Genomic DNA, 23,231 nt, shown 5'->3' with positions numbered 1-23,231 from the left:
GGGTTGTCCTGGGAACCCCGCTACCCAGGAGAGGGGCTCTGCGTGCAGTCCATCTGCCCAGCCCCGTGCTGGGCAGAGTCGCGGCCGCTGGAGTGGGTGCCGAGTGCCCGGGCGGCTACACCCGCACCGCCCGCACCGGTCCGGCCAGGGCGCGCCCTGCAGCCCGAGCAGCGGCTCCGGGGGCCGCGGCGTCCCCGCACGGGCCGTCCCCGCGGAGCAGGAGGAAGACTTGTTCGGGAGGGAGCCGGCCTTGGGGTTCTGCTGCACGATGACCGCGTCGGGGCCTCCTGCGACCCAAGGAGATGTCCAGCCGGGGCTGCAGGCCAAGGAGGAGCCGGGGAGGCCGGACTCAGGCTGTGTGGTGAGAGAAGTGGGGGGGGGGGGGGGGGGTGGTGTTAGGGAGGAGGGGCTGGGAGCAGACACTTGTCCTGAGCGGAGACTGTTGCTGGGAAAAGGCTCAGTGATGTACGAACCCACAAGTTAAACTGCTAAGGAGTGCGTGCCTGCTGGGGGCAAGGCGTGGGAAAGGAGAAACAGGAGGAAAAGGCAGAGGTCCTTGCCTCACTGAGCCTGCTCACTGTGCGGTGGAGGAGCCGGTAGGAAGGTGTGGGCTGAGGCAGAAGGAAGAGTCCCTGCCAGGAACAGCTGGTGGAGTTAGGGGGGTGGACAAAGGGGGTGGGACCCCTGGCAGGAGCCCCTGAAGGCAGTGAGCGGCCTCTGGGCAGGTGGACAGGGCTGGCTGTGAAGTGTTGGGAGGAAGCAATTCCAGGCAAAGAGGACACCCTGGAGGGGGGCGGGGGGACCGTGGGGCACACCTACAAAACAAGGCCCTCTGTTAGCTGGTAACATAGAAGGTCTGAGTGCAGTGGGAGTCATGCCGGCCCCAGGGAGGAAAGGGCAAAGGTCAGCAAGGACACCTGCCTTGGCTCTTATCCCCTGCACCTTCCTGCTGTTTCATAGGTCTCGCTTTCTCTCAGTCCAGTTCTTTAGTCTGCTAATGTTAGTATATATATATATATATATATATTATATATATATATATATATATATATATATATACTAATTTCAGAGAGGAAGGGAGAGAGGGAGAGAAACATCAATGATGAGCGAGAATCATTGATCGGCTGCCTCCTGCACGCCCCCTAATGAGAATGGAGCCCACAACCCAGGTATATACTCTTGACCAGAATTGAACCCAGGACCCTTCAGTCCACAGACTGACGCTCTATCCACTGAGCCAAACCAGCTAGGGCTAGTGTGCTAATGTTAATAGGCAACTTGAGTTAATTACATTTTTTCCAAGATTACCTGTGGGCAGGGAAGGGATCTAACGAATGACTTGACTAGTCTGGTCAAAAGAAATGTCGCTTCCTCCTCCTCCTGTTTCATCAGCCTCAGAGTTGACGCTGATCAGGCACTTACCAGATGTGAAAGTTGCCCATGACCTCACATGTACTAACTCACTGAACCCTCACATCAGCCCTGAGAGGTGTTAAGACAGGTAAGTAAATAGGGACTCGGTGGCACAATGCTCCTGAGACATCCAGAACAAGGGTGGGCGTGGTCAAGGAATCCTGTGCTGCCCATACTCACCGGCACACAAAACCAGCTTGTGATGTATTTTATGCATCTGCTCTTTTTAAAAATATATATGTTCTTATTGATTTCAGAGAGGAAGGGAGAGGGAAAGAGAAATAGAAACAGCAATGATGAGAATCATTGATTGGCTGCCTCCTGCACACTCCACACTGGGGATCGAGCCCACAACCCCGGCATGTGCCCTGACCGGGAATCGAACCATGACCTCCTGGATCATAGGTCGATGCTCAACCACTGAGCCATTCCGGCCGGGATGCTCTTTTTTTTGTTTATCATTTTAAGATTTTTAATGAATGAACCATGCAACACCTAAATCATGCAAATTAGATGACAAGCTGACCCTGATAATTCATGTCCTGGGGAACTCAGCTTTCTTTCCCTCGGTGTTAATTTTCAGACCTTGGAAGGTATTTATTTCTGTCTTCACACCTCCCTTCTTCTCTCTCTGTCTGATCTCTCTCCTGGCTCCTCAGGAGGCCCTGGCCTGGCCACCTGGGGCTCACGCTCTGCCTGAGGCACCAAGGAGGAGGAGAGGGATTGGGTGGAAGCCTTCATTGACAGTGCCTTCCTGAGTTCCTGTCTCCTACCTATTCCCCTCACCTCTCTGCTGGGCCCCTCCATCACTCCATCACCTTCTCAGCCTACTAGTTCTAATAGTCCACACTGCTCTAGGCCACTCTGGTACAGCTATTTTCAACCCCTGTGCCGCAAGCTTGTTTAAAACATGCAATACCTGACTATTTAGTCAGGGGCACTGACCTCTTTTCCCTTTAGATTGTCAAATTTAAAAATGGCAACAGCCAACACAATATCTGTCCAATGTGAATGAATCAAAATTATGCCTATTTTATTTTTGTTGGATCGGCCAAACATACATTTTTTTTGGTGTGTGGCAGAATTTTAGTAATCAGTTTGCGTGTGCTGGGAGATGAGAAGGGTTGAAAATCGCAGATCTAGAGCATCTGCACAAGAGCTTTGTGATGCTACAGCTTTGCTGCTGGAAGGAGAAGCCCCACTTACTGACTTAGAACTACATGCCCAGCACAGAAACTGATCACATCCTCACACGGCCCTGAGTGGGCAACACCATCCTCACTTTCCAGAGGGGCCGAGCTGCATGAAGAGGTTCGGTTGCCAGTCCTTGAGCCGGTGCTATCCACTCTACACGACCACCTCCAGCTAGGAGACAACTTTTAGGGCCAAAAAACTGCTTCATTTCCTTTTCCATTTGATACGTTCTCCTATGCCGCCATCTTGGTTTCTCCCCTTCCTCAATTTCTTTCATTAATGTCTCCCAGTTTTCAGTGTAGTTCTCTCACCTCCTTGGTTAAATTTATGGCTATCCCCCCCTCTTAATTATATCTTTTCATATCAGCACATGTAAGATCCTTGAATAGTTTTCTGTATCACTCAGAATAAAATCCCAAATCTTTACTTTGGTTGACATAACCTTGATCCCAAAGTCTGACAAAGATATTACAAAAAAAAAAGATTATATATCCATCTCACTCATGAACAGACATGCAAAAACTTTAAAATATTGGTTAACCAAATCCAGCCATGTGTGAAAAGAATAGCACATCACAATCATGTTGGATTCATTCCAGGAGTTTCAATGCTAATTTAACATTCAGAAATCTGGATAATCTGCAAGTTACTAAAGAAGAAAAAGGATTCTGCTCATCTCATAGAGAAAACTATTTGTTAATATTCTACATTTGTGATGAAAATAGGAATCGAAGGGAACTTCCTCAACCTGACAAAGGGAATCTACAAAATCTACGGTGTTGGAAGTCATGCTAGTGCATCTCTCTGTGTATAGGGCAAGTGCCAGGGGGCTCTTATGGTAGTCATGTTCTATTTCTTAATTTGGTTGCTCAAGTGTGGTTACTTTGTGATAAGTTGTGCAGGAATGAGTTGGGTACTTTACAGTATGTGTATTAGACTTCATTTTAAAAGGTTGTAAAAAATTTTTACAAGCACAAAAAAATGTAGTTCTTTCGATTATCTCAGAAGGGTAGAGGGTGTGACCAGGGAGCTGTCAAGAACAGAAGCTGGAGATCAGTGGGATGAGGGGAAATGGAGAAAAGGGGATGCTGGGTGGTTATGCAGGTGGCTATTTACCCCACCCAGGATAGTGTCCTTTGGTGGAGAGGAAGTTGTTGAACCAGGAGCCTACGTTTTCAGTGAAGAGAGGGAGTAACTTGGAGATCAGATGCAGAGGGGGATACATTACCAGGAGAAAGAAATTAGGGAGCATGAAAGTGCACACCTAGATGCCCCTCGCAGAGTGCATCGTTCTAAAATAAGGGAACAGCGTCCTTTACTTATTCTCCTCAACCACTTTCACAGTTGATCTTAATTCCCGTAGCAGCCCTGGAGAGCAGTTAATATTCTGTTTTACTGTTGGGGAAACCTAGACTCAGAGAGAGGATGACCAAGCCACAGCCCGGCCCCAGGGCTGCTCTAAAGGCCTGTCCAGATGTGACACCAAGAGCAGCCACCGTGTTGGCAGCCAATCCTCATCATGGCTCCTCTGTTGATCAGCTAACAGTAAAATAGGAACATTAATACCTTGTTCCACGGGGATCATAAGCACTGAGATTTCATGACGTCATAGGCATTCAACACATTTGCCTTTCCCCTCTCCCACTCAGCCCACACCACCAACACATTCATCAAGACCTCTCCAAAAATATCCAGTGCCCGAACCCCAGGATCATGGACACAGATATGAAACCACAGCTTTACCAAGTGAAGCTGAGGAGAGAGTCCTTTTCCTGGTGAGGCCTGCCAGAGGGGGCTGGCTTAGTTTGTCCTAAGCCACCTGTTCTAGATTGTGGTCCAGGGAGGTCCCAAGACCCTTGCAGGGAGTCCTTGGGGTCAAAATGGTTTCCCAACAATGCCAAGCCACTTATTTGCCTTTCCACTCTCATTGCACTGGCATACTGTTCAGAGGGCTACAGGTCATATGACATCACCCAGGTATGATGACATCACTCAATGGTTGATAAATGTGTGCTTTGCCCTGGCTGGTTTGCTCAGTGGATAGAGCGTTGGTCTGCGGACTGAAGGGTCCCAGGTTCGATTGCAGTTGGGGGCACATGCCTGGGTTGCAGGCTCCATCCCCAGTAGGGGGCGTGCAGGAGGCAGCTGATCAATGATTCTCATTATTGATGTTTCTATCTCTCCCTCTCCTTTTCTCTCTGAAATCAATAAAAATATATTAAAAAAATAAATGTGTGCTTGGCATCTTAAGCTGAAATGTCTACTTCAATTCCTAACACATAAATGTCATGGATATAATCTATAGCAACAAAAATACTTGGGGGGGGTCTAAATTACAATTACAAAATTATTATTACAAAAGTCCCCATTTCCCCCGCCTTTACGCACCTCCACCCAGCCCACCCCCCCCCCCCCGTTCCCTCCGGCTATCACCACACTGCTGTCTGCGTCTGTAGGTTACATATATATATTTATTTTATTTTTATTTTTTCCCTTGGATAATCCCTTCACCTTCTTTCATCCAGTCCCCCCTCTCCCCTGCCCTCGGACAGCTGTCGGTCTGCTCCATGTCTCCATGCCGCTGGTTCTATCTCGTTAAGCGTGTAAAGGGGTCCTGAGTAGGAGAGCCAGATTTAGCAAATGAAAACACAGGACGCCCAGCTAAGTTTGAATTTCAGATAAATACGAATATTGCATGGGATACATATATTTTTAAAAAATATTCTTTGCTCATCTGAAATTCAAATTTAATTGCACGGTCTGTATTTCAGCTGCCAATCCTAGGCCTAAGGCCAAAAAGTTGCAAACAGCAACCTGAATGGCAGCGCGCCCCGCCTCTCCGGGGGCACTTCCGGTCAGCGGGGCGCGGGTCCCGCCCACCGCCGGAAGCTGCCTCAGGACCGCTGCTCCGCCTCCGCCGCCGCGGGCACCCGGGCTGGTGCTCAGCTGGGCTCGCTTCCGGCCTCCGGGGACAGGGTGTCGCCCGCGCCCAGTCGCTCTCCCTGTCGCTGGACGAGGCGGGCCGGCCATCGGGCGGCCGGGGCCGGCGGTCGCCATTCCCGTGTCGCTGCGCCCGCGGGGGCCGCCCGAGCCGGCCACCATGCCCCTGGGCCTGAAGCCCACCTGCAGCGTCTGCAAGACCACGTCGTCCTCCATGTGGAAGAAGAGCCCGCAGGGGGACATCCTCTGCCTCCACTGCTCGGGCCGGGGCGGCGCGGGCGGCGGGGGCGCGGGCCCGGGGGCCGCCGGCGGGCCCGGGGGCAGCGGCGGCGGCGCGGGCCTCGGGGCGGCCACCTTCGCCAGCACCTCGGCCGCCCCTTCGCAGAGCAACGGGGGCGGGGGCGGCAAGCAGGTGAGCTCCCCCGGCCCCTCCCGCGGGCGCAGGCGCAGGCGGGCGGGGCGCGGAACCCCGGGACCCCGGTGTCCGCCGTGTCCAGCTGGGCCGGGCCGGCCGCCACCCCCACCCCTGATGAGCTCTTAACTGGTTCGGCCCGATCTAGGCAGCTTTTCTGATGAGAAATTGATAGTCTAAAGAAGCAAGAAAAGTAAAAGCCCTTGGGAAACCCCTCCGTTGTGATAATATTTTGGGGAGCAACCAGACGTCCCGTTAGCCCCGCGTAGGCGCAGGTAGGTGAGTAGGGTCCTGCCGCAGGGCTTGTCCCTGTTCATCGAGGGCGTTTGCCGTTACGTCCTGTTAATACTGTTTAATGGCAGCGTGAGCACTCCGGAGCAGGAAGGCGGTGGCGTGCCTAGCCGGGTCTCCGGCGTCGGAGAGTGGAGTTGTTGGGGTGTTCCTCTGTTACACATGCCAGTGAACAGACTTGCTCCCCGCCCAGGCGTTGGCCCTATTTGCAGGCAGCTCACGCCTTTTTGGGAGGCTCCGGAGATGCTCGCCGAGGCCCCTCCCTGTTTTCCTGAGCCCAGATAACGGGGTTACCCAGCAGGAGAAGAAAAGGCGCGCCCTGACTTGATTTTTGGAGGCCCGATGAAGTGCAGAGTCGGGGACCCCTGTAGGGGGGGTTGTATCGGGACAGCATCCTTTCCACACGTTTTATTCCTTTCTCTTTTTTTTATTCCTGATGTAGCAGAGTAAGCAGGAAATTCACCGGAGGTCTGCTCGGCTCCGAAACACCAAGTACAAATCTGCTCCAGCTGCCGAGAAGAAAGTTTCCACCAAAGGAAAAGGGAGAAGACATATTTTTAAATTAAAAAATGTAAGATGGTTGTGGATAGTGTTTTTGTTGGTTCGTGTTTGTTTTTTTCACTGTAACAGCCTTGTGTGTAATGTGTCCTGCCACTGCCTTCACCTCCCTCCGGGAACTTCCTCCTTCCTCCTGGGAGCTGCTCTGTGGTATCCTGGGGAGCGGCCCACACTTGCCGCAGGGCTTCCGCTCTGTTTCTGGAAGCTCAGGTTTTCCTCTTCCTCTGGGAGGTATGCAGTAGGCGTGTAGAGGAAACATGCACCTTGGATGCGTTTTTTTGGCTTCTTTATGCAGAGGATTATGGTATGGCCAAGTGCACTAGGAAACTACCTTTTTTCCTTCTTTAAAGATCTGAGTAAATAATAATACTGGAACTTGTTTCCGTATTTGTTATTTTAGCCCCAGAAAAATGTATTTTACTGACTTAGGATCAGTTTGATGAATATGAATTAAATTTTTGCTAAACCTTTCTCTATTCTGCTGCAAGAAAACAGATTGTTGAAAGATTTGTGTTGGGGGTGGTTGCAAGCACACTTTCAGTGCAGTAAATTCTCATTACCTTTGTAAACACAAGGGGACTTGGTCAGACACAATGGACAATGCATTATAGGCAACTTTTTAAAACCTCAGTGTGATATTTCCTTTTCAGAATAGGAATGACTGACCAGTAAAGGCATATTCATTCATAAAACACAAAGGGGCCTCCAGTATATATGTACAGCTTGTGGATTCTTTTCTTACTAAGAGTAGTTGCCTCTAATTTATTTAAGATTTTTATAATTTAATTTTCTAAAAATGAGGCATTTGTTGGCTAGACAAAACATGTTAAGTAAATATTCGTTTGATTATTTATAGTTGTATCACTTAAACATGTTTTATTCTTAAGTATGATAAGACTATATTCTCTGCAATTATTTCAGTATCAGTTTTTCTAGCAAACTCTTCAAGGATGATACCAAGACATATTTTGGGAGGCCTGCTTTCTCTGTTGTGGCATAAAAGTGTATATTTCAGCTTAAGAACAGATTTCAGTGGTGGGTGGATGGTGGCAGATTAATAAGAACTCCCAAGTAAGTTTCTTTTAGCTTTAGTTCAGGCTTAATAGAAAATGGGTTCTGATAATATCTCAAGTGTTATAGCTGGCTCCATAGTCAGGTTGAGATGGAAAATGTCATCAAGGAAGCACTTTTTCACTTAGTGCTCACCCATTTTTTAATTTATTTCATTTCTGTCATGCTCAGGCCGTTAGAGGCAATATATTTTTATAACTAAAATGTTAATGTGTAATAAAGCTCTGAAAGGGCTTGTGTTCGCTCTCAGCAGCATAATCAGAAGCTTGTCCTCTAGTTCCCAGCAATTTTTAAGCGAATGATAGCAGAAATAGCAGTGGAAATATTCATATTGCTCTTGGCCACAACATTCAGAAAATCATTTGTCTTTTTGCAGTTTTTGTCACCAAACAACAAATTTAGTGTTTCTCAAATTACAGAACTCTCATATATGATTGGAAAAAATGCCTATATACACACATACACAGTATGAATGTGCTAATAATTTTACTTTTTTTTCTTTTTTTTCATAGCCCATCAAAGCGCCTGAGTCAGTTTCCACCATAATCACTGCAGAATCAATCTTCTACAAGGTAAACACCTGTAGGTTACTGGGGAAGATTTGGGTCTACTGTATAATGTGCTACTAAAACATTGGGTAGGTCTGAAGGTCTGTGTGATTGTGTTTTTTGTTCTTTAAGCTGTTTCTCCCAGAGGTAGCTGTTAGAAAACATCTCAGAGCTGAGATGGGAGGGGAAGTTGCCTATTGAAATATGAGGAAGATCTTGAGAATTTTTTAACACAGATCACGAGAATCGTTTTTAAAATACTGATGTATGGTGTGGAGCTGTGAGAGTGAGCCATCCTAGACAATGTGATGGCACTGAAGGGTGAGAAGAACAGAGGCAGGATTTAGACTTGTAGAGGATGTCTAATGGGTAGAGTCAGCACTGGGATTCTAAAATGCCTTTAAGCAGAATTGGGAGGATAAGGGCAGTGGGGAGTAGCACCTACTGGAAGTCGATGGTGAGAGAGAGGGAGTCCACGAATCCTCACCTGAGGAGATATATATATATATATATATATATATATATATATATATATATATATATATATATATAATTTTTTTTTTTAAAGCGAGAGAGTAGAATGGGGTGTGGGGGGAGAGAGAGAGGAAGAGAAAAACATCTGTGTGAGAAAGACATCAATTGGTTGCCTCCCGCACATGCCCCGACCAGGACATAGATTGAACCTGTAACCCAGGTACGTGCCCTTGACCTGGAATCAAACCCATGACCCTTCGGTGCAAGGGCCGACACTCCAACCACTGAGCACCACTGGCCAGGGCTCTCTGATGTTTCTTCATCTATATTACATAGATTCTATAAAATAGGGATTGTAAATAGAAACTACTCATTGGGTCAAGTGAGATCATGTATAGCTAAGCACCTAACTCTCAGTGAGTAGGAACAGTTACCATCATCACATTTTCAAATGTGTGCGTCATTTTCACAGCTAAACATAGACTTTACAGATTAAGTCCAGGAGAAACTGACTAAGCTAAGAACTTCATGTACTAATGATTTTTAGGCATGTGTCGATGGAAAGCACGAGGCCTGTTATTGCAAGTATCAGTAATTTATTACTGTCTGCCATGTGTTCGTGAACCAGCGGGTAGGGGATTGTGGCCCACATTGACTATTCCCGTCCATAATGATCCAGATGCAACAGTCACCCTCGGACATATAGATAATAAGCATCCAGGAGAAACTTCTGGTCTGTCAGGTGCTCATGTCACAGCTCAGTTACTGGAAATATTTTCTCAGAATCAATTTATGGTTGAGGTGCGCACCCCAGCAGCTTTATCTGCTGCCAAGGCCCTGTTTTGAGGGAAGCAGCAATGAATCACCCCTGCAGGCTGGTTCCTGCACCTACCTAAGGAAGTGCTGAGTGTCATAAATATTTGGATCAGCCATTATGGATGTTCAAATGAGAGATTATTTCCAGTTCAAGACCCAGGGAAGAGGAAATGGGGTAGAAGGCAGAGGCAGAGTTATAAGGGTTCTAAACACAAAATATACACAGGTTAGTTAGTTGGGTATGAAGTAGAGTATGGATAAGACACAAAGCCTTGAATGCCAGAAATACCAGTAACTGTCTTGTCGGAGAGTATCACAGAGAATAGGAAGGGAGGAGACAGCTGCCAGTGAGACTAGGGAAAGTAGGGTAAATTGAAGGTAAAAACCTACCCTGAAGACCTATTACAATCGAAGAGCTTCTATCATTTCTTTGGTTTCAGTTTGTAGTATCTCTTTTCCCTAATTGATGGTTGAGGAGGAAGGTATATAGAGCATATTTTCACCAGATAAGCACTGATTTTCAAGCCAGTTCAGAGTTAGACCGCTGAGCTAGTGTAGGAACCTCAACTGCAGCTCTGCCTTTTGTGGCTTTCAGCAAGTCACTTCTGCAGCTCAATTTTTCTAGCCAAAAAAGTAGGGACAGTACTGTTGGTGATAGAAAATTAAAGTGTTTTTATAAGCACATTTTCTCCAGATGCAAGCTGTGTGTGTGTAAAATTTTTTTCATTCAAAAGTGAAACAATTTAGAATTGGCATCAACCATATACACATCAGTTTATTAGTCCATCTCAGAGACCTTTTATTGACCACTTTGAAAACTCTTGCTTTTACATTAACCTTTTGCACTCGGATGTCGAGTGTGACTTGACACGGTTAGCATTAGAATAAAGGAATCGAGAAAAAAGCAAGCGAGTGCAAAGGGTTAAGGAAGTTTCCATTCATAGCTCTGTTGCTGTTCTATTTATTTTAAATGTGGGATTATCTTCTATTTCCACCAGGGGGTATATTACCAAATTGGAGATGTTGTTTCTGTGATTGATGAGCAAGATGGAAAATCCTACTATGCTCAGATCAGGGGTTTTATCCAGGACCAGTACTGTGAGAAGAGCGCAGCACTGACGTGGCTCATTCCCACTCTTTCTAGCCCCACGGACCGATTCGATCCTGCATCCTACATCATAGGTGAGTTTGAGAATGGGTATAGGTCCTTGAACCCAGTTAAGTCTCTATTATTAGGTATAAGAATGCATTAGTCTGCTCAGGCTGCCATAACAAAATACCACAGACTGAATGGCTTAAACAACAGAAATTTATATTCTCATTGTTCTGGAAGCTGGAAGAGCCAGATGAAGGTGCTCTCAGGGTTCGTTGCTGGTGGAGCTCTCTTCCTGGCTTGTGGACTCTCACCTTCTTGTTGTACACAGTCCTTCTTCAGTCTCTTTTTATAAGAACATCAGTCCTGGCGGGTTAGGGTTCCACCCTCATGACCTCATTTAACCTTGATTACCTCCCTACACCCTGTCTCCAAATGCCATCATTTGAGGGTTAGGGCTTCAACATGTGAATTAGGGAAGGATACAATTCAGTCCATAACAAAGAAGCATAAGTATCATTAAGTACTCATAGCTTTATAGAAAACAGAAGAACATTTATACAGCTGGACTTGAGTGCTGTCAGTTGTTTGGAGTTAGGCCTGCATGCGCCTACTAAAAAGTAATGTGGATAAGATTTTTTTAAGTGACCCAAGATTAAACTATTAAAAGAATTTATTGCTCAGGAACTAGGTTATTTAGGTTACTTATAAAAATCTACTAAAAATAATTTCTGAAGGAACTATCACAGTTATTTCTAGAATCTTACATATTCTCAATATGCATCCTTCTTTATGTCACACATAATCATTCTAGACCAAGTATGTCAAACTCAAAGGCTAACATGGGCCAACTAAACAAGGTTTAAGTTTATGTGGGCCGCAATAAAACAAAAGCTTCAATTTTCATAGAAACGTAGGTTTATTTCGATAGAGACATGCTGAATACAAAGGGCTGAAATAAATGAGTCATCGTTAACAAAATAATAGAACATTTTAATAAAAATTAATATTTTTTCTTGAACATTAACTTAACCAGACACTGAATAACTGCACAAATTATTAAGTGTAACACAAATAAACCTATTTTTTTTGTTCCAAAAGCGAAATATTTCCTGTTGTGCACACCAAACAAGTCAGTACAAGACTAATGACGTGGCGGCCGGCTGCTAAAATATTCGCTGCTAGTATTAGTGGAGAGAAATGATGTACCTGTGCATAAGTCACATAAGGGTAATGAATGCAACATGATTATAGTAATCAGTCATTAGCGAATGTTGTAGTTCTTTATTAATAATTATGTATAACAGGATATTGTAAAAAGTTACGAAATTTTTATTAAAACATTTCTTACATACCGTTATATTGGCTGGGCCACGAGTTTGACATGCTTGTTCTAGACCTTTTATAACATCACTAGAGGCCCAGTGCATGATTGAATCATTCATGTGTAGGGTCCCCTACATGCTTTCGCTTTTGATCGCGGGGGAGCTGGGTGCCTGTCTGCTGGTGCTGGAGCAGACAGGCACCCAGCTCCCCCGCTTTTGATGGTCCGCGGCGGGATGTGAGCTCGCTGCCCCAGAGGCCCCTTCTGTTCCGCAGCACAGCCATGTCGCAGACGCTGGCCCAATCGGCTACCCCAGCCACCCCGAGTCCTGCCCCCTGCGCCTCCTGCTGGCCCAAATTGTGGGCGTAGCGGAGTGATGGTAATTTACATATTACCATTTTATTAGGTAGGATTGTCGATCATTGAAATGGCAGCCACTGTACTCCAACTAATTTCAGTGCTGCCAAAAGAAATGGTACAAGCAGTGCTTTCTGTAGACTCACAAGAAGTTACTGAGTAATTCAATGTTGAAAGTATCAGAGTTCTGTAACTCTGAACTTTGTAACCTTTCTGCAATGGGCATAGGTTACTTTTGCACTGAGGAAAAAAACGTAACATTTCTTAGGGAGAACTCAGGGACAAATAACATTCCACTGTTAATGTCTCCTGCATGTCAGGTTTGATACATGACCAGTTTTCTGCTTATCCTATCTAATAAAACAGTAATATGCAAATTGACCGTCACTCCAAGACACAAGATGGCCATCCCCATGTGCTCAAAGATGGCTGCCCCCATGTGGACACAAGATGGCCGCCACAAGATGGCCTGCAGGGGAGGGCAATTGTGGGCAGTTAGCGGTGACCAGGCCAGCAGAGGAGGGCAGTTAGGGGAGACCAGGCCAGCAAGGGAGGGCAGTTGTGGGGGACCCAGGACTGCAGGGGAGGGCAGTTGTGGGCGATCAGGCAAGCAGGGAGGGCAGTTAAGGGTGACCGGGCCAGCAGAGGAGGGCAGTTGTGGGGGACCAGGCCTGCAGGGGAAACCAGGCCTACAGGGGCGGGCAGTTGGGGGGGGGGTCAGGCCTGCAGGGGAGGGCAGTTGGGGGGGACCAGGCCTGCAGGGGAAGGCAGTTGGGGGGGGTGGTCAGGCCTGCAGGGGAGGGCAGTTGGGGGGGACCAGGCCTGCAGGGGAGGGCAGTTGGGGAGGACCAGGCCAGCAGGGAGGGCAGTTAGGTGTGACCAGGCCAGCAGAGGAGGGCAATTGGGGAGACCAGACCAGCAGCGGAGGGCAGTTGGGGGGACCAGGCCTGCAGGGGATGGCAGTTAGGGTCGACCAGGCCTGCAGGGTAGGAAAGTTAGGGGCGACCAGACTGTCAGAGGAGGGAAGTTAGGGGCGACCAGACTGTCAGAGGAGGGCAGTTAGGGGTGACTAGGACGGCAGGGGAGGGTAGTTAGGGGCAATCGGGCCAGCTGGGGAGCAGTTAGACATTGATCAGGCTGGCAGGGGGGTGGTTAGGTGGTGATCAAGCTGGCAGGCAGAAACAGTTAGGGGCAATTAGGCAGAGGCAGGCGAGCAGTTGGGAGCCAGCAGTCCTGGATTGTGAGAGGGATGTCCCAGATTGGAGAGGGTGCAGGCTGGGCAGAGGGACACCCCTCCCCCGTGCACGAATTTCGTGCACCGGGCCTCTAGTCTTATATAATAAAAGCCTAATATGCTAAGTGTCCAGTCGGCCACTCAACCAATCAAAGCGTAATCTATAATAAAAGTGTAGCCGAAACCAGTTTGGCTCAGTGGATAGAGCGTCGGCCTGCGGACTCAAGGGTCCCAGGTTCGATTCCGGTCAAGGGCATGTACCTTGGTTGCGGGCACATCCCCAGTAGGGGGTGTGCAAGAGGCAGCTGATCGATGTTTCTCTCTCATCAATGTTTCTAACTCTCTATCCCTCTCTCTTCCTCTCTGTAAAAAATCAATAAAATATATAAAAAAAATAATAATAAATAATAAAAGTGTAATATGCTAATTAGACCAGCCGTCCTTCCGGATGAAGCCGGGGCTGCAAGAGAAGCCTAGGTCCTGGGTGTCTGCTGGTGGCCGGAAGGAAGCCAGTGCCAGCAGCCAGGGAAAGGAAGACCTACACTTGCACAAATTTCGTGCATCAGGCCTCTAATATGCTAATGATATGCTAAGGCTGCTCAACCACTTGCTATGATGTGCACTGACCACCAGGGGCCAGTCGACCAGTCACTATGATGTGCACTGACCATCAGGGGTCAGATGCTCCAACTGGTAGGTTAGCTTGCTGCTGGTGTCCGGCTGATCAGGACTGAGCAAGACGGGCTGGACATGCCCTGGAGCCCTCCTGTGGTCCCTCCTCAGCTGGCCAACCTCCCGTGTCCCTCCCCGGCCTTGATCGTGCACCGGTGGGGTCCCTTGGACTGGCCTGCACCCTCTCGCAATCTAGGACCCCTTGGGGGAATGTCAGCCAGTTTTGGCCCGATGGTGGAACAACTAGTTGCTATGACGCACACTGACCACCAGGAGGCAAATGCTCAATGCAGGAGCTGCCCCTGGTGGTCAGTGTGCTCTCACGGGGGAACGCCGCTCAGCCAGAAGCCAGGCTTATGGCTGGCAAGTGCAGCTGTGGTGGCGGAAGCCTCTCCTGCCTCCACGGTGACCGGGCCTAAGCTGTCAGACATTCCCCACGGGCTCCCGGACTGCGAGAGGTTGCAGGCTGGGCTGAGGGACCCAACCTCCAGTGCATGAATTTCGGGCCTCTAGTAAGTATATAAAAGGGTAGACTTTCATTACCTGATTGATTAGATAGGATTGTCAGCAGAGGCAGTGATGTGACAGAATTTCCTCCAGCTCCTCTCCCACCTCCTCTTCCTCTTCCTCAGACGCCAGAGCACAAACTTGGGGGCCAGACTGTCTGGATTCATAGCCTGTACACTTACTAGCTGTGTGATATTGGGCAAGTTCCTTAATCCTTCTTGTCTCATTTTCCTCATATGTAAAATGGAAATAATAATAGTGCCTACCACAGTGGGCTTTGTGAGGATTCAATGTATTGATATACACTGAGTGGCCAGATTATTATGATCTCTGAATGCATAATAATCTGGCCACTCAGTGTATATCCTATATAATAAAAGGCTAATATGCAAATTGTCCCCTCGACCAGGAGTTTGACCAGCAGGCAGGCTGGCCAACTGCCCATGTCCTCTTGCCCTGGCCAGACTGGCCGGACCCCACCCATGCACGAATTCATGCACCGGGCCTCATATAGATAGATAGATAGATAGATAGATAGATAGATAGATAGATAGATAGATAGATAGACAGACAGACAGACAGACAGACAGACACACACACACACACACACTGAGTGGCCAGATTATTATGCGTTCAGAGATCCTAATAATCTGGCCATTCAGTGTATGTCAGTACTAAGAACAGTGCAGACATATAATAATCGCTATATAAGGCTAAGTAATTTTTTTTAAGATTCCTTTCTATATTAAGTCACTGTTTTGGGGAGAATGCTATATTTCTTAAGCAGTTAAAATTTAAAAAAATGATGAGTAACTTAATAGTAATATATGTTCCAAGGGCTAATGTCAGGTACCACCAGATTGGTTTCTCCTAGTGTCTAGGCCAGTGATGGGCAACCTTTTGAGCTTGGTGTGTCAAACTTCGCCAAAAAACTGAGCATAACTCAGGTGTAGTGTGTCACTTTGAGGAAAAAACATTATTTCACGATATTTATAGTTTAAATAACATAAATGTATAATTGTTATATATAATTGTATTTAATAAACCAAAAACTAAATATTTAGTGCTGACACGCGTGTCAGAGGTTCGCCATCACTGGTCTAGGCATTTTAACATTTTATGATAATGATATCTATGTTCAAAATGTGTTTAACCTTTCCATTGGCGCCTTCAGGACCAGAGGAGGATCTTCCCAGGAAGATGGAATACTTGGAGTTTGTTTGTCATGCACCCTCTGAATATTTCAAGTCACTTTCATCACCATTTCCCACAATTCCCACCAGACCAGAAAAGGGCTATATATGGACTCATGTTGGACCTACTCCTGCAATAACTATTAAGGAAACAGTTGCCAACCATTTGTAGTTTAAAAAGTAAAACTGGATTTCCAGTTATCGTCTATTCATACTACTACAAGATATGCCACATGTTCATTTAATGAAATTCTTAGATGGAAAAATGACTAAAAAGTTTTTCCCTACCACACAGTAATCATTAGTTTATTTATTACTAGTCACTTGGAAAACAAGAAAGGATAGGAAAGAATTAAATATATTTTGAAGTTAAATGTTACAGTCTGTATGGGTATCTTCCCAAGGACCATTAGAAACATAGTGTCTATTTTTTATCCATAATTTATTTCTAGAAACTCATAAAATGGATTTTATTTTTCTATAAGGACAAATATGAATTAAGGTTTGGATTTCTGATGAAGGACTTAACTCAATAAAATGTAGCTATGACCATTTTATCTGTCACAAAGTTACACAGACTTTCATATAGGAAATGCCATGGCAGACTGCTGGCTGCTTTAACCTGAAGGGAAGTGATTGGTGGATAAGTTTATAAGCCCAGGCCGTTCAAATTGGCATCTAATTCTTCTGTAGCAAAGAGGGATTCAGAATCATTTTGTTGATCTTAATATCACTTATCAGTCAAAACAAGCCTTTCAGTCAAACCATAAAATTTTATAGTGCAGACAGTTAACTTCACTAAAAGCACACGGGAAACATTGACAGTTGAGGTGCCCCACTTGGTCGTTTCTTGACTACCATTAGAACAACCGTTATCGTAAAAATGATTAATAGGTCAACTATAATTGGAAAATTTTTAAGTTTTTTGTCATTAAAAATAAAGGTTTAATAGGTCATTAGCATTGATATCTAAAAAAGTCCACTCCAAAGTTAACCACCTGCTATAAACTCATAATAATGGGCTAAGCAATACCTTGGATTTAGAAGGCCTGTTGTTTGTGAAATTCCCCAGAATTCAGGTACAGGTTTACTTCAAGTGCAAGTCAGTTAAGTCAGGGTGCAACAGTATGAAAATGGGAAGAAGAAGAGATTGTACACACTTGCCTCCTCTTCTGACTTAGCATTTTTTAACCCAGGAGAATTTGTCAGGACCTAATTTAATCAGAGTGATTTTGAACTGTAGAACTTTTAACTGTTACCCCTTTCTACCCAGTTACTGTTTGTGTGTTAGAAGGAAGCAGCTGGAGATAGTTTTATGTCCATAGTTAGCTCTCTGTTATCTTTGTTTACAAAAATTATGGTAAAATTGATTGTAAATACCATTGTAAATAACTATCTAAATGCTAATGTTCAATGTATTTTAAATGTATTAAAATGTATTTTAAAAAACACATTTTAATACAATGTATTTTTCACTATGTATTTTCCACAATGTATTAAAATGTATTTTTTAAATAAATCTTTATTGTTTAGATTATTACAGTTGTTCTTCTTTTTCCCCCCCATAGCTCCCCTCCACCCGGTTCCCACCCCACCCTCTGCCCTTACCCCCTCCCCACACTGTCCTCATCCATAGGTGTACGATTTTTGTCCAGTCTCTTCCCACACCCCGCACACCCCAAGAATTGTCAGTCCACTCCCTTTCTATGCCCCTGATTCTATTATATTCACCAGTTTATTCTGTTCATCAGATTTTTTTATTCACTTGATTTTTAGATTCACTTGTTGATAGATATGTATTTGTTGTTCATAATTTTTATCTTTACCTTTTTCTTCTTCCTCTTAAAGAATACCTTTTAGCATTTCATATATAATACTGGTTTGGTGGTGATGAACTCCTTAGCTTTTTCTTATCTGTGAAGCTCTTTATCTGACCTTCAATTCCGAATGATAGCTTTGCTGGGTAAAGTAATCTTGGTTGTAGGTTCTTGCTATTCATCACTTTGAATATTTCTTGCCACTCCCTTCAGGTCTGCAACTCCAACAGCAACTAACCCAGTCCTGGCTTATGGGAGGAGCTGAGTGTAGAGTTCACATTCGATGTCTTTAAGATGCCTATTGATATTTCACTTAATACTAGTTCATCGTAACTTGGGCTTAAACTTCAAATTCTCTTGTGAACAGCCACCTCAAGTGGAATTTCAAATTGTTATATTCTACATTAGTATTAGATTGTTTTAATATTGTTTTAACAGGAGGTTCTTAAGATGATCTTCAATGCTCTTACACAAATAAATCTTACTGTGAGTAGCTGAAAAGATTATCCCAAACTATTCAGGTTCTTGGCTTTGAAAGGCTTTCCAGGACTGTTTTCCATAGAGAAGTTTGAAACACAATTGCATTTCAGCCATAAGTAAGTGGAAGCATAAGGGCACTGGGATAAAAATGCATACAATTATTTTACGTGTGTGTGTACATAGATACATAGATATGTTGCACATACTCAGAATGATGTTCTGTCATGGACCAGAAAAGGGAGGGGCATTTTGTGGATTTTGTTTTGCCACCCTGGGCATGTTTTAGGAACTGTGTTTTTACTTCATACCAAATGTGTAAACCATACCTTTTGCAAGAAGGTGTATCTCCTACACCCCAAAAATATAAACCAAGAGGTCAGCTCCAGGGAGAAATAAGGAATGCCTAAGTTATTTGTGTGCGTTTTCTTTATACTTTTCAGAATTTTCCAACTTCTACAATGAGCATATATACACAGACACATTTGTTTGTAGGCTGCCCAACTGGCATGGGACCACCAATTTTTACTCCATTAGAACATTTATTTATTTTTAAAAATATATTTTATTCATTTTTTACAGAGAGGAAGGAAGAGGGATAGAGAACTAGAAACATCGATGAGAGAGAAACATCAATCAGCTGCCTCCTGCATATACTGGGGATGTGCCCGCAACCAGGGCACATGCCCCTGACGGGAATCGAACCTGGGACCCTTCAGTCCGCAGGCCGATGCTCTATCCACTGAGCAAAACTGGTTAGGGTTCCATTAGAGCATTTAATAAATAGTAGCTCTTAAACCCTTGCAAGGGAGATCAATGGCATGCTGAAGAAATAAACTCAGATATTTAGTTACTTTGATACATTCATTTAGTAATTCTAGGGAATAACTCAGGTGTGACATTTTTCGGCTTCATCAGCTCCTGGGCCAGGCACAGGTTTAGCTCTGTGAGGAAGAGCTCCTGCCTCATCCAAGGAGGCTTGGCAAGCGGGAGAGACGGTGCAGGTTCAGTTTGTCCTTTCTCTCCTCCAGTTCAAGTGTATCTTCCCTTCCAGACTGCCTGTCCTGCTGATTGTAGGCCTGGGGCCCAGGTGCAGAAGCAAAAGCCTTACACAGACTCTTCCACAGGTTCCCACAGTTGTGTCAGGTAACATCTCTCTCACAGCTCCTTTATTCTCTAGCATTGCTAGTGTTGTTTCTCTGGTCAAGTCCTGGTGCTGAAACCCTGATGGATAAGTCCCTGCTGTTTTTCATTATAAGCTACATAGAATTATTTGCCCTTAAAAAAAAACCTATGTATATGTATTACTTTGATATGTTTTTTACAATGAAAAGTAATGAAGGAAACCACTTAGAGAAAGAGGAACAGATTGGATTATAAAAATTAATTTCTATCTGTCACAAAATGTGTATACAAAATTAAAAACCAAACAACTCTCTCTTCATTTTTCTTTTTTCTGTTAAAGAAGTGGAATCATTAACTCATATTTCTTATTCAACACGACAGACTGGCATGTAATTACTCAACTACAAGCTGAAAAATTACAATCATAGCCTCAACTTCTTGTAACATCACTATTTCCAACTACTTTAACTTTTATGTTAGAAGCTGGGTAGAAGGGAGGAGGTTTATAACAAAAACATCTATATGCCTTGCCCTGGCCGGGTGGCTCAGTTAGTTGGACTGTGGACCCAACACCGAAAGGTTGTGGGTTTGCTTCCCGGTCAGGGCACATACCTAGGCTGTGGGTTCAAAACCCGATACGAAAGGCAACCAACTGATGTTTCTCACATCAATGTTTCTCTTTCTCTTCTTCTCTCTAAAATCAAAACACATCTTCCGGCGAGGAGTTTAAAAATATATAACAAAAAAACCCACCCCCACCTATATACCTAAAATACTTCTCCGCATGGATCTGGAAGGTGTGAGTAAAAAAGAAACAGTAACTTCAGAATGAAGGATAAAGGTGCTGCTGTAAAAATATAATTTAAAAAAACACACAAATCTTTCAGCCTAGAAGTCCTCTCCACAAAGGTAACAGCAGAGGAAAACACCTTTATGCCCTGAGCATTAAATCAGAGCACTGCCTCTCGCAGGCACTTGGCCAAGGGGTTGATTGCAAAGACAGAACTCTGCACCCTTTCTGGAGCCAAACAGATGTGCCCCATTGCATAGAAGTTCTCAAGATAAACAAGAACTAGTTGTTAACTAAGAGAACTCAAGGACACCATTAGCTACACACAGTTCTTCCTCACAACCTGGTAACTGGGGAGACCACCTGCATGAACTAAACTTCATCCGGAGGCTGGGGGACAAGCTGTCCTTATGACGGGAGGTACTGTCAGCCTGGAGCTAGGCTCCTGTGTCCCCAGACACGAGAGCGTGCTGCCCCCATGCTCCTGTTGCAAAGAGGTGGCTCCCAGGTCTCGGAGGGAGACGTTCCTATTTTTACATAAAGCTGACAGGGCTTATTTAGTTTCTAAAAAGGTACATTTTAAGGAGCCTGAGAAAACAGCTGTATTTTTAAGTTTTCTATGGTAGGTATTCTGACAAAAATATCTACCTTAAGAGTAAATCTCTTCCCTTATTTTTAACAGGGAATGAAGCCTCTTACGTGAAGGTCATATTCACCCTGTAAACTGGGAAGAGGCAGTGGGAAGCTGCTGACACAGGCCCTCATGGCAGGGCCCCCACTGGCACTCTGGTCTCTGCCAGCGTGTTAAGGTGGAGGCCCCCTCAGGGTTTGGTTGGAGACCCGGGAGCGGGGGCGGGGGGGGGGGGATTCCATTCTCAGCTCCCCCAGAAGCCTTTGGGAGGGCACGGCCTGCACAGCCACACCTGGTGACCCTCATGCGGCTCTGTCAACAGGTGTAAGAGGTCCTGAATTTACTTACAAAGGCCAAAAACTACGAAAACTCCGCCTGTGCTGGATGGAGGAAAGCTCATTGTCTGTCCAGTCTCCTCTGTGCCTGGCAGGGTCACAGACAGATCTCACGGAATAATCCGCCTTCTAGTTCAACGCGTAATCTAGCGGATTGTGAACCTCTGCTTAGATCCCCCGTCCCCCCACCTTGAGGCCCATGAATCACAAACACCCCAGAATCACCTCTGGAGCTTTAAAAAAGCGAACACACTACAGCTGCTGCTGGAGGCTCCGGGCGACCAATGAAAGGAGAGCTTCTGAGAGGCAGACGGGCCTCGCTGGTTCCGAAGAATCCGGTGAAACCAGAACAGGTTTAAAAAACGTTTCCAGTTCCGAGAGGCTTCTAATATGCCCCAGAAACGAGACGCCTGCGGAGGCTCGTTCTCCTGTATCTGTTTTCAAGTTCCGCTGGTAAAAGCTTGGACTTCTACAAAGGGAGAAGGAGATCTGCCGGAACCCTGCTTTGGGACAATTTGGGAAGATCATCCAAGGCCTGTTTACACCAGTTAACCTCCCAGAAGGTAACTCAGATATCGGGCCCAGGAAGTGGAGGCTCCTCACAGACCTGAGCCTGCACCAGCCAGGCGGGACCTGCAGGCGCACCTGTGCGCCCGGCTCAGCTGCAGGCGGTTCGCCGAGCCCGGGACGCGGGCCTCCAGCCAATCCGGCTCCGCTTCCCCGGTCCCCGCACGCCCCGCACGGGCGCTCCCTCTCCCGCCAGCACCCGCGAACGGGGCTCCGCGGCCTGCGGGCTCGGGCTCCCCCAGCCCCGGGCTGCTTTCTCCGGAATGACGGACATCGCACTTGTTACTCAACTGTCTTAGTTCTGTCCATGGAAAGTTCTGGCGACAAGAAGGGCGGGAAGACAGGTGCGGGGTTCGCGCGCCCCAGACGCAGGTGGGGGACCCCACGGAGCCGCGTCCGCTGCCTGGGCCGCTGCCTGCCACTCGCCTCTCGGTGAGTTTCCCTGGGGTTGGGGTTGAGCTCCGCTTGGGGTGCGTTCTGAGCTCTGGGAGTTGGTTTGTCCTAAAACTTTGTCCTAACCCGGGGGGCGGGGGGGAAGATTGCGGTGAGAGCCCAGAGGTGTCCTGGTGAGGCCTGGTGGGCCACACGTTTGGGGATGTAGCCGCCCTAGTCCACAGGGTCAGCGAGGGAAAACAGTGGTACCCCTCCGTCTAAGCAAGCAAGATAGCAGCCCCTAGCAGTGGTCGGCAAACCCATTAGTCAACAGAGCCAAATATCAACAGTACAACGATTGAAATTTCTTTTGAGAGCCACATTTTTTAAACTTAAACTTCTTCTAACGCCACTTCTTCAAAATAGACTCGCCCAGGCCGTGGTATTTTGTGGAAGAGCCACACTCAAGGGGCCAAAGAGCCGCATGTGGCTCGCGAGCCGCAGTTTGCCGACCACGGGCCTAGGGGACGCACTGAACCCTCCCGCTAACTCAGCATAAACTGCGGGGGGCTTGGGGAAATAACTTAAGAAAGTCAGACTGTTTTCATCAGTGACACATCAACATTGAAGCAGGCACGGCCTGGCTGTAGCTGAGTTGGGTAGAGCGTCCTCCAGATACACCAAGGTCGTGGGTTCTCCCTGGTCAGGGAGCACACAAGAATCAGCCAATGAAGGCGTAAATCAGTGCAACAACGAATTGATAGTTCGCTCTCAATCAGTAAGTTTTTAAAAAATCAAAATAGGCATAAGTCAGACTATTAAAAGCCTGACTTTTTCCCCCAATTACCATCGACATATCCTCCTATATAATAAAAGGCTAATATGCAAATTGTCCCCTTGGGAGTTCCACCCACTGGGAGTTCCACCGCTCACTGCTGAGGAACGAAGGAAGGCCCCATTAGCCCTGATCGCCGGCCAGGTGTAGGGACCCTACTCGTGAACTCCGTGCTCTGGGCCTCT

At 46.3% G+C, this 23,231-nt stretch overlaps 1 protein-coding gene across 14 annotated transcripts in view; it reads left to right on the top strand.

Annotated features, from left to right (window-relative positions):
• The first annotated feature begins 5,360 nt into the window (after positions 1-5,360).
• The window catches only part of GATAD1 (GATA zinc finger domain containing 1), a 35,851-nt gene continuing 17,980 nt past the window's right edge, over positions 5,361-23,231 (top strand). For 5 of the 14 annotated variants that reach the window (XR_013814301.1, XR_013814302.1, XR_013814303.1 and 2 more), the window contains exons 1-6: positions 5,361-5,959; positions 6,693-6,821; positions 8,392-8,451; positions 10,862-10,899; positions 19,446-19,537; positions 21,260-22,271. Coding sequence is in view for 6 of the 14 variants with exons in the window: in XM_079786298.1 (XP_079642424.1) it covers positions 5,426-5,959; positions 6,693-6,821; positions 8,392-8,451; positions 10,716-10,899; positions 19,446-19,462 (924 nt within the window). In the remaining 8 variants the exon portion in view is untranslated. Of the gene's footprint in view, positions 5,960-6,692; positions 6,822-8,391; positions 8,452-10,715; positions 10,900-16,078; positions 17,635-19,445; positions 19,591-20,988; positions 22,272-23,231 lie in introns of those variants that run through there. The other 9 variants (XR_013814306.1, XM_079786299.1, XR_013814307.1 and 6 more) reach the window with 9 other exon arrangements.

This window comes from Cnephaeus nilssonii, assembly GCF_951640355.1.
Source record: "Cnephaeus nilssonii genome assembly, chromosome: 12".
Classification (NCBI taxonomy): Eukaryota; Metazoa; Chordata; class Mammalia; order Chiroptera; family Vespertilionidae; genus Cnephaeus; species Cnephaeus nilssonii.
The sequence above is the reverse complement of the archived record's forward strand: the minus strand, read 5'-3'. Positions and strand labels throughout refer to the sequence as shown.